The following is a 12500-nucleotide window of genomic DNA, read 5'->3' on the forward strand; positions in this document are numbered from 1 at the left end:
TCAGCGGTTCTGTTTGTGTTCTGTTGGTGTAATTCAGCGGTTCTGTTTGTGTTCTGTTGGTGTAATTCAGCGGTTCTGTTTGTGTTCTGTCGGTGTAATTCAGCGGTTCGGTTTGTGTTCTGTCGGTGTAATTCAGCGGTTCTGTTTGTGTTCTGTTGGTGTAATTCAGCGGTTCTGTTTGTGTTCCGTTGGTGTAATTCAGTGGAATATTGAGAAGTTGGACCATTTCAACCCTTTTCAACATACCTTTACGTGCCTTGAGGGAGGGGGGGGGGGGTTGTTACTAGGGATGTCCCGATCACGTTTTTTTGCTCCCGATCCGATCCCGATCATGTGATTTTGAGTATCTACTGATACCGATATTTCCCGATCCGATCAAAAAAAAATTAAAATTAAATTGAATTGAATTTTAAACTTTTTTTAAATTTTTTAATTTAAATGTTTTATTCAACAAACATGACCATGTTCACGTCTTAAACTCATACTGAGGCCTTAGTTTTGGTTTTAAATAGCTATCATCATTCTATTCTATTCTATTCTATTTATTTATTGTCACACAGAGCAGAAGAATCTTTGCCAAAACAAACCAATATTATCCAACGGCAGACCAGCCACACTCTCAGACCCAAACGCATTTCCTTTGATTTAATTATACATCAAATGATTTATGTCAAGGATTGCAATGCCTCGCTTGAATGAAGTTAACTTTTCACCTGGATAACGTCAACATTCAGGGTGAATGTAATGTGAGAAATTGGGATTAAAAAAAATAATAATTTGGGTCTGAGAGTTTTTTTTTTTTTGATCCCGATCTTCGGAAAATCACGTGATCGGATCGGGACATCCCTAGTTGTTACTAATAAATGTTTAACCCCTGCGCAGTATTTCACAGCTGATCACGGAACATTATCAACCCACGGCCTGGAAGATATGACATTATAAGCCTAATCTGTATCTATTTAAATGTAATTGTATCAGCGAAGGGCGATTTGAATGATGTGGAGCGGGTATGTCATCACCGATTACGGGACTGACCTCTTACCTTCCCGCTGCTTGTTGAGTGCATGAACCAACTGGCCACATTGAGCACTGGGAGGGGGCGGGGGGGGTTATCCGTCATGATGGTTGGATCGGTGGCCAGGCGTGCACCACAGGCACAAGCACCGTAATCTACTGATCTAGTTTGTATTAAATTGGGTCAATCAGATTGAGTCCACTTGGCTTATGATGACCACCACAGAAACAGATGGGGCCGCTTTGCCGCCGTAGACCTTTTTATTCTCCCTCGTCACGTGGCATCTTATAGGCGAAACTCTGCTGCTTCCGTCTGCAAAACCCAAACCGTCACCCCCTCCTCCTCGGGCAGAGACGCTCCAGGGGGCATTCCGGACGTGAGGTATAACCGCACGCGGCAGACAGATCGTCTGGTACCTCCGTAAGCCACCGAGTTGCACACGCGTTTGCGAAAATGTCACCGTTGTCTAGGAACAGTAAAATACTCTATAGTGGTGGTTGAGGAGTAATGGGTGATATGTGATATGGGTAGGGCTGACCTTCCGACCTTCGATTTTAATTCGAAGCTTCAAAAAACTTTTTATTTTATTTTTTTATTTCTTTTAATATTATTATTATTATTATAAATTTTTTTGTATCTTATGTTGTGGGACTTGTACAGCACTTTGGTAAACTTTGTTGTTTTTAAATGTGCTCTATAAATAAAGTGGATTGGATTAATTAATTAAGTAGCCCCTTTCGTGACTGTGACGCAGCCAACAAGGTTTCACTCGGCTGCGCTGCCTGGGTGCAGTGGGGCTGCTCTCACAGCCAACAACATGACATTACATAATTATGTTGCAACCTTTGTCTATCAAGCAAACAATTATATAAATATTTATATGTAGTTGATAGAGACAAAGGCAGAATTCGACTTAATTAAGCACGTTTTATTAAGACATATTTTTACATGGGTCGGGACACTTTAAAAAAGCAGCACAATGAACACAAATCTGTCCGACAACAAACGGCATTGCTTCGCTTCTTCGTCGACATGTCTGCTGCACATGTTCTTGTTGTTTTCAACACAGATAATCTCCACGTGCTTGTTGTAGAGAGGTGGAGTCGAGGCGCCGCTTACTTTCGTTTCATTGGAATGGAGGCGCAAGATTTTGGAGACAAAAAAAAAAAAAAAAAAAAAATATATATATATATATATATATATATATATATATTTTTTTTTTAACTTCGATTTTTATTTTTTTCGAAGCTTGTGCCATCGAACGAAGCTTCGAAGTATTTAAGACAGCCCTAGATATGGGATTACAATTAGTGGTCTGCAAGGGCCTTGAAATAAAGCCCGAGCCCTGCCCGAGCCTGTGAACTTCAGGCCCTGCCCGAAAATAAGCCTGACTGTAAATAATATTTTAAGCCCTAGCCCGCGTGAAAACCCGAAAAAAAAATTATTATTATTATTATTAAAATATAATTTTTTTTGTATTTGTTTTAAATATTCTAAACACTTTATATATTAACTTAATAAATAAACAAAAACGAAAATGTCCAATAGGTCTGCCTAAATAACGCATATCACGCTGAAAACTAAGAAGCATTTATGCCTCCGCCTCCCTCCCAGTGCTCGCTTATAGAGCAGCCTCGTAAAACGTATTGAAGGCTATAGAATCTTCTTTGACACACACACACACGACACACAATAGCCTACTCAGTCACTATACAAACAGAAATCAGATTTTGAGCAGAGCAACATATGAAAAGCACAACAAAACAGGTAGCGAGTCCGACCCAGCAAATAATAAACATCACTCACCACGACGTCAGCAACGCGTTGAACAACTTTAACAAAACTTCTCCAACTGGCTACATACATCCAAGTACAAATAAAACGTTCGCCAACTGGCTATATTCCAACACAACCAATCGAGTTGTCCCCGGCCTGAGTTCTCCCTGCGCGCTGCGGTAATTACATCCAAATGTTTCTCTGATGACAGCTTGGCGCAAAAGAGAAAGCGAATCTTAAAGGAAAACGAAGGTTATCCTATAACCCTAGTTATATGAAAAAGAAAATAATAATAAAACGCAATAAAAAAAAGAAAATAAATAAAAAACGGCGGTGCCCGGGCCCGGCCGAACCCGAATTATTTATAAAAAAAAAGGCCTACCCAGCCCGAACCCGCCGGGCCGGGCCGGGCCCCGTCGGGCCTGGGCAAGGTTGCAGTGCACTAATTACAATCATCTGTCATCTGTTAGCCTACTGGTGGTGACATGTGATTGTGTTTAGTGATGCTTTTGAATAGTAGGTGAATAATAGAGATATTGTTCGTCGTTCGAAGGGCGGAAAGGAAATATGGTCGTGAGATTATCTAGACAAACAAATATTTTATATACGACTTGAAATCACGGTTATAGATAATGATCAATTACAGTTACAGTCTGTGAGTTGGAATGAATTGTTTCACTTAGCGGTTCTCAAACTACGGGGGGCGTCGCGGGTAGATGACAGTGCATTACTTGTGCATTGGCAAGTAAAACATTATTATTATTTATCTTTTTATGTTCTGGCAACATATTTAGGCTAAATATGCCTCGTTTTATAAATGTGGATTGATAGCGTAGTACAATTATTATTTATTTTGTATTGATCTTTTTCCCCCTCCTTTTTCCTCCGATTTTCTCCGATTTAGTCGTTATGCCAATTCCCAATCCCCTTCCTGGTCGCTGCGCACTTACCCCCCACAGTTGGTCTGGGAGAGTGGAGGCTATCACGTGCTTCCTCCGACACACGTCTAGCCAATCAACCGCTTCTTTTCACCTGGCAGCGCGGACTCTCACTGAGAGGGTGTAACGTGTGGAAGGATCACACTACCCCCCTTAGATCCTATCCACGCTGAGCAGGCGCCCCGACCGAACTGTAGGAGTCGCTGTTTACAACGACCCGGACCCACCACGCCAGCTTTCCCACCCTCTAATACTGCCAATTGTATTAGTGTGAACGGCCAGCCAAGCTGGTGACACGCCGGGAGCTGGATTCGAACAGGCGAATCGTAGTACAATTTTCTAATAAATACGCATGATCAAGTTCAACAACGTGTGCTTTTATTGTGATATTCCTTAATTCCACGTTGAAATTACGCGATACATTAAGTGTGGGGTCCCCAAAAAAATTCCTAAATAAAATAAAAAAAACAGTTTGAGAACCCCTGGTTTAACTGCATGGATATTGGGAGGCAAAAATCCTACGGATTATTTAGCGGATTACAATTCGATAAAGGTAATCATTATGTTGATAGTAACGTCCCCAGCCCTGTGGCAGATGTGGTGTTGGCAGGGACTGGTGTTGGCAGGGACTGGTGTCGGCAGGGACTGGTGTCGGCAGGGACTGGTGTTGGCAGGGACTGGTGTCGGCAGGGACTGGTGTCGGCAGGGACTGGTGTTGGCAGGGACTGGTGTCGGCAGGGACTGGTGTTGGCAGGGACTGGTGTTGCAGTGTGACAGGTCGGCACAGACTGACCGGTTTAGATGTAGCAGAGTTAGCAGAGTTGAGGAGGTTGGTTTGCTTCACCCCTCTGATAGAAATACTATCCGCTGACAAATTTAGGAGTATGATGTTCATTTTAGGGAATTAACCCTTGTGTAGTGTTTCGGGTCTGTTGGACCCGTTTTAAATGTATTATTAAAAAATAAATAATACAATTAATTAATTGTTTTAACCTGTATGTGAAGAACATGTAAAAGAACAGATTTACATTGAGTGCACACTGATTTACATTGATTGACAACTTCTGACAACCACTCTAGCCTAAGTGTGCAGTCTGTGATGCTGGCGCACACGGCTGAGATTCTGTTCATGGAGTGGATAGGCTCTCTAACCTACGGCAGCCCAATCGTTATGTAAATAAAGTACTTATTGACCAAAAAGGTACATATTGTACGTTATGTTATAACCATAAGTAATATATTGACATATTTATGAAAATGTACAATGTATGTATTAGAAATAAAGTCCATATATTCAAAATGCTGCTGGGGAACAAACTCAGGGCGCTTGCATTGGAAGTGCCTTTACCTCAAGACTAACCATAACCTTAACCCTAACCCTAACCTTAACCCAACTTTCTATCTTAACCATAACTGTTAAACGTCAAAACAAACCATCATCACAGTATTTCTGTGTTCGTATCAGGGGTAGGTGGGTGTCTTTGTCTAGTAGTGAGAGCACTCACCTGCAACTACAATCATTGTTGGTTCGACTCCCGGTCACGCCATACTAACTCAAGATGGCGGTGCCGCACTGTCCGGCCGCCTCTCTGTGGGCTCCGTTGAGATTGTGCGTCACTTATTGACATTGGATTACAAATTACAATATACTCAACGCTTTGACTGCTCTCTCGGCCGGCTCGCTGACCAACAATGGCCGGTGGAGATTTTCAGGCAGAACAACAACAACAACAACAACAACAACAACAACAACACCTTCCCCAGGCGTAGGAGACGATGGGGGGAAAGAGCCGGCATTCAGAACAAACTCCGGTCCCGGGCTCATCGACCAGCGCTCCCCAGCATCGGGCTGGCCAGCGTCCAGTCCATCGAAAACAAACTGGACGACAACAGAGCCAGAATCTAATTCCAGAAGGACATTCGGGACTGCCATGTCCTTTGTTTCACCGAAACTTGGCTGAGGCCAGAGGTCCCAGACCATGCCATATAGACGGCCGACAACTTCTCCGTTCACAGTAAGGACAGAACGGAGGATTCCGGAAGGTTGAGGGTTGGTGGAGTGTCCTTCATGATCGACAACAACTGGTGCGATCCGGGGAATGTGAAAAAACTATCGGACCACTGCTTGGCCAACCTGGAATATATATCCATCAAGTGTCGTCCATTCTTCATCCCGAGAGAATTATCATCTTAATCGGAGTCTATATTCCTCCTCAAGCCAACACTGGGGCAGCGCTTTCAGAGCTTCACGACGAGGTAAACAAACTCCAGACAGCTTACGTAGATGCTGCTATTGTGGTTGCAGGGGGCCGAATGCGGGCTGTCACGCACTCACGCGTGCATCGCAGCACTTTGCCCTCGTCTGTCGGCTCCGGGCTGCGTTTTCGCCAATTAACCAATACATTGTTGGAAAGTTGAATTTGCCGCCTTTTGATCATCACCCCACTCAACCTATTGCGTGATTCCATTCTCGAGTTACAAGATGAAACATCCGGCGAGCGTCATTTGACAAGCCGTTCGGACGAGTGACCACATCCGGTTGTGAACGGTCCTGAACAGACCAGTCACAGCTGATGGCGAAAATGATTGACCACCATTGTAGCCAGGGAGCGTCTGCTCCGAAAGCGAATCCATACGGGTGCTGAGAGGGGGGAATGTGACACAAGAAGACGAAGAAGTCCATTGTTTTGACGAGAGCCTCTGAATGAATGGGAGAGGACGGCCATTTTGGATAATCATGCCGAACAGGCATCTTTATTTCAGTGTGTTCAAACCTCTAACTCTATCACATTAGCATACTAGCAGGAGTGATTATGCTCCTGTTGTGGAAGAAAGTTCAGAATGTTTCCTTTCAAAAGAGACCAGACTCATTCATGCATGTGCTATAAGTGGTTCAAGTAATAAATTGCTAATTACTTTGGGTATGCAATCGTCAGGTGTTTTATGCTAAATGTGCCCTCAGCATAAGGGGTTAAAGAGATCTGCACTACATCCATACCTCATTTTGCATTTTCCATCTTGCCTTTTAAAAAGTCTTTGTACCTCATTGTCTGCATTTTGTACCTCATTATCTGTATTTTTACTTCATTGTACTTAGGTTGTACTTTAGTTTGTATATTGTATATTGTATATAGTATTGTATTGTATATTGTATATTGTTGGGACTTATTCCTCTTTTACTTTTTTTTACTGTATGAAGCACATTCTCAGGGGCTCATACAGAACCAAGTATCTACTTTATACGTGACAAATAAAAGCAAACTTCAACTTCAACTTGCTGTTTGTTTTCGACTTTCGCCGATACGAAATGTAAATATATTACTTATACAATAAGTAAATATATTACTTATTGCTATAACATACAGTAACATACATTATGTACCCTTTTTCCTGTGGTCGATTAGTACTTTATTTGCATTGTTTCTGATGAGACCTACGGATACCCACAAGCTGCTGGGCTATGTATAGAGCTGGTTATGTCTAAAAGGAGCACGGCCATAAATCAAACGTACACACTGTTACTTACTTGTGGGTTTAACATTGGATGTAGACTCATATGAAGAGTTAGCATACTCAGTGCTATCATGAATGACACTGTAACTGTGTGGGCTTAGGAGAGGAGGGTAGAGAGAGGGCTGCTTCATGTTGGATTAATTGTTATTCTGTGATAAATTACCACAAGGAACCGTTTTTGTTGTTATTGTTGCAACTAGATAAGCCGATCAAATGTTATTTACATACAATGTTGGCCTGACAGACTCCATTATGACTCCAGTTCCCCCTATCCCACCAACTCCATTATGACACCTGGAGTCTCTGGGTGTCATAATGGAGTGTCTGGGTCTCCTTCTCTGTCCCACAGCCTTTGTGTGTGCATGAGTGTTTCATATTCCAATGCACATGCTTCACCGTGCTTTTGCCTGTTCTACGTGTGTTCATCCGCTGTGCATGAGTATGTAATTTGTAAATCATATATATATATATATGGTGTCTTTGTGTGGGCTCGAATGAACATGCATGTGTGTGTGTTTTCATCAATGTGTGTGCCATGTATGTGCTTTCATGAACATCTGTGCTTGTACAGTATGTGTGTTTTCATGAACACGTGTGTTCTGCATGTGTGTTTGCTTTCATATATGTATGAGTGTGTGTGTGTGTGTGTCTTGCAGCCAGAGAAGAGAGAGGAGGATGGGACAGACACAGGGAAGGCCAGATGGAAACAGAGTCTTCTGTCTGCTCTGGCTGCAGGAGCCCCGGTAACCTCTCCTCCTCCTCCTCATCTTCCTCCTCCTCCTCCTCTTGCTCCTCCTCTCCTCTTCCTCCTCCTCCTCTCCTCTCATCTTCTTCCTCCTCTCCTCTCCTCTCTACACATGAGTGGATGCATTAAGTTGCTCCTTCCTCCTCTCCTCTCCTCTCCTCTCCTCTCCTCTCCTCTCCTCTCCTCTCCTCTCCTCTCCTCTCCTCTCCTCTCCTCTCCTCTCCTCTCCTCTCCTCTTATCTCTTCTCATTCTCTCCTCTCCTCTTCCTCTCATCCTCCTCTCCTCTCTCCTCTCCTCTCGTCCTCCTCTCCCCTCCTCTCCTCTCCTGTTCTCATTCTCTCCTCTCCCTCTCCTCTCCTCTCTTCTCATCCTCTCCTCTCCTCTCCTTTCCTCTCCTCTCATCCTCCTCTCTTCTCATTTCTCTTCTCCTCTCTTCTCTTCTCTTCTCATCTCCTCTTCCTCTCCTCTTCCTCTCCCCTCCTCTCCTCTCCTCTCCTCTCCTCTCCTCTCCTCTCCTCTCCTCTCCTCTCCTTTCCTCTCCTCTCCTCTCCTCTCCTCTCCTCTCCTCTCCTCTCCTCCTCTCCTCTCCTCTCCTTTCCTCTCCTCTCCTCTCCTCTCCTCTCCTCTCCTCTCCTCTCCTCTCCTCTCCTCTCCTCTCCTCTCCTCTCCTCTCCTCTCCTCTCCTCTTCCTTTCCTCTCCTCTGCAGACAGTAATCTGTTCTTCCTGCTGTCCCTTCCTCTGGCTGCCTCTATTCCATCTATTGAGCTACTGACTAGTATATTTTTTTTAATTATCTTCCTCCTAATAGCCTGGTCATACGAGCATGGAAAGGTCTTTGCCTTTGATTCACGTCAGTGGAAGAGAGCATGCAAACTAGGAATGCTTTGGTAAGTTTAGTTTGCTTGGTTCACATTATTTGTTCAACTTTGACCTGCAAACTCGGATAACTCTCTGACGCTCAACCAATGTGGGAGCGGCTAAGAGGATTCCAACCATTGAACATTGTGTGTGTGTGTGTGTGTGTGTGTGTGTGTGTGTGTGTGTGTGTGTGTGTGTGTGTGTGTGTGTGTGTGTGTGTGTGTGTGTGTGCATTGGAAAGTTAGGTGGGAGCGGCAGGTACTTCTGTTTGTTCAACTTTGACCTGCTAACTCAGATAACTCTCTGAGTGTGTGTGTGTGTGTGTGTGTGTGTGTGTGTGTGTGTGTGTGTGTGTGTGTGTGTGTGTGTGTGTGTGTGTGTGTGTGCGTGTGCGTTGTGTGAGATTGATTGAACTCCTGGCATCATACGTTCCATTTCCCCCCCCAGCATGCAAGGAAAGTTGTGGAAAGTCTTGACGTCCAAACCATAATCCTTTCTCTGGGTGACTGGCTAACCTTGTACATAGTATAACCATATAATTAAAATAATCATTCCCTGAACTTTGACCCTTTTTCCTGCTTCAAACGTCGTTGGATGGTGATTCTGTCTTGGTGGTATAGTTTAGTGTTTGTGATTTAATATTGTATTGTAGATAGTAAAATAACTAGGTCAGTGTCATGGGTGTAAAGCTCACACAAAGTGCCATGAGAGTGAGCTGCCACTAGGGGGTGCTGCCAGTGAGTGAGTGAGTGGGTGAGTGAGTGACATTGCTGTTCATTGAGCCGCTTCACATCTAAAACAGAAAGAAAAACAACCACAGCAACTGCTTGATGACTTTCTGTGTGTTTTAAGTTTTTATTATTCATGAAACACATCCTATTCCTAAACAAACAAACGCACAAAAGCCAGAGATGGTTGTGGGTATGAATCCGTTACTCAGGGTTCTAGAAGATGACCTAGTTATGTGACGTCTCATGTCCGAGACGGTTTGGACCTTTGAGTTAAAATGTTCTGACAGCTGACAACCGCTGTGGGTCGGGTTGGAGGCGAGCCAGGCGACTTTTGTCTCAGATGTGTGTGTGTGTGTGTGTGTGTGCGTGCGTGTGTGTGCATGTGTGTGTCCCTCCATGAGCATTTACTTTTTACTTGTGTGTGTGTGTGCATTGGAAAGTTAGGTGGGAGCGGCAGGTACTTCTGTTTATGTGTCAGTACGTGCGCAGGTGTGTGTGGTGCGTGTGTGAATGTGTATGTGTGTGTGTGTGTTATGTATACTTTCACATGGTGGATATATATACATTGTGTATGTATGACATATGTGTGTGTGCTCATGTGTGTGTGTGTGTGTGTGTGTGTGTGTCTGTGTGTGTGTGTGTTTCTTGCTGTGCCCGTGGTTCTCAAACATTTTGGGCCCAAGATGCACCAACGTATAGTCACAGTAATCAATAATGCAGATAGTTTCAAGTGTCATGATTACATTGTCATTAGAGATATTTCCCCTATATGGCAGATGTCAATGGCCTATTTATATGAATCAGTACAAGAGCTTGCAAGACATGTGTGCAACACATTATTGTTGAGATGAAATACAAATAGCAACAATAATAAGCCAATGTATGTTGTGATTTTATGATATCAAGACCTATGACTGATTCAGTAAGAAAACTATGCCTTGTTGATGTGCAATCCGAGAGAACGGTGCAATGTTAGCAGCACAAGCTTCTATGTGGAATATGATTGTATTCATCTCTTATCTGGATTAAACACGTATCATGTCACCAGCCCCGGTAATAATCATAATCCAGAATATGTGAGAGGAGGGGTTGTGGATTTTGGGGGAGAGAGAGAGAGAGAGAGAGAGAGAGAGAGAGAGAAAGAGAGAGAGAGAGGATACAGAGGTAGAGGGAGTAAGAGTGGTAGAGAGAGAGCAAAATAGGACAGAAACAGATACAGTATAGAGAAAAGCAACAGAGAGAGGAAGAGAGAGAGAGAGAGAGAGAGAGCGAAAGAGAGCGAAAGAGAGCGAAAGAGAGAGAGAAAGAGAGAGATGTAGAGCATGATACAGAGAAGAGAGAGAGAGACAGAGAGAACAGCTGTCATTACAAAATTATACTGGGCAATCACACATCACTAATCTTCCGTGGCTTTAGTTATAATTCACTTTACAAAAAACTACAGTAGCTGATGCACAATGTGGCTACAATACTGTATATCGGGACGGAATCAGTGGACTGGAGAAACTGAAAAAGGCCTATTAACGTCTTAATTAATTAATTATCTATCTCATTAACTTCACAACTTGAGGGAGGGAGGGAGGGAGGGAGGGAATCACGGTGTCTTAGTGAAGAGCCTCTTCAACTTACCTGGTAGCACTGTTAGCCTTAGTGAACATCTCTAGCATAACCTTTCCCTACAGATGACGCACTCGTGTTGAGGGCTTTTGACATCTCCAGACAGTCCATATCATGTGAGGTAATCTTTATGCTGTCTGTTGACAGATTTAGCTCTTTCTACTTGATGTGGACTGCCTTTAGTTAACTGGTTAGGGTGGCCTCTGTGCAAGTAATCTGTCCGTTCTGGCATCACAAAATAGAGATAATAAATAAATGAGTTGTCTTTAAATATTTTGCTAGTAGCTTGTTAAGTGACTCCTGTGTTATGGTTTGTAACCGACCTCAAACGCAACGGCACAGACAGGAAGTTCAGAGTTAGCCAAAAGCTAGGGCGTATTTATTTACAGAGTCACAAGATGGATGAGGTACAGTAATCAAACAAACGGGGATCTGGCATGTGACGATGTAGCGGCTCTGCAGATACTCCCAGTAGATAGTGGTGAGGAATTGGCATGTGACGTTGTAGCGGCTCTGCAGATACTCCCAGCTTTCACTCACGGTGGAAAACGGAGAGAGAGAGAAATCAGAAACAGCCCAACGAACACACAGAGGCAGAGAGGTGACTGAGTCCAGTATTAATCCCAAGTGACTTGATCTTCGGTGTACCACACACAAGTTAGCTGAGTCCAGTGAAAAACAACACAGTATTCTTCAGTGTTATACTAACACACAAAAAACTGATAATCCAAAAAGGACTGTTTCCAAAAACTCACCAGAGCACAACGCGTAAAACGGGCAGATAACGAGGCGCAGCTCCAAACGGGGAACCAGGTTCTCCACAGCGGTTCTCCACAAAAAGGTCCTGGAGAGAAAGAAGACAGGAACAGCGACGGGGAAAGGCAGGTATATGCAGTTGTATTCCAGAACAGTAGTACTCAAAACGACCCGGCATCGAATGACAGAAGGTCAGAGTATATGAAGCCTCTGGGGCGCTGATTAGAACACACATCAGGTGCGTGATGGTAATTGATACTTGACTTAGAAGTGTGCGTTCGGCAACGGACCAATCATCACAGAATCTTAAGAAGCCTGTGGTGGGGAAAGAACCAATCCTCACATCCTGACATTTGGTAAATAATTATTCCCACTCCTGTTACCAAAATTGATGTGAGAATGTGAATGCAGGACCCATTAGGTATATATACAAAGATTTACAACTAGTTATGAATAAGTGCTGACACAAATATGTATGTCGAAATGAGAAATCATATTTTACAAAGACGTATAAAAAAAATTTTGGTTGTCCCAAAATGCTGTGATCTT

The 12500-nt window shown here is 43.5% G+C and overlaps 1 protein-coding gene across 1 annotated transcript in view; it reads left to right on the forward strand.

The window, feature by feature from the left end:
* The window catches only part of ano2b (anoctamin 2b), a gene marked incomplete at both ends in the record, with an annotated part of 266111 nt that overhangs the window by 94907 nt on the left and 158704 nt on the right, over window positions 1-12500 (forward strand). Inside the window, 1 exon segment of the mRNA XM_084330997.1 lies at window positions 7899-7985. Coding sequence (XP_084187123.1) covers window positions 7899-7985 — 87 coding nt within the window.

The sequence above is a fragment of the Notolepis coatsorum genome, assembly GCF_963971535.1.
Source record: "Notolepis coatsorum genome assembly, chromosome: 15".
Lineage (NCBI taxonomy): Eukaryota > Metazoa > Chordata > Actinopteri > Aulopiformes > Paralepididae > Notolepis > Notolepis coatsorum.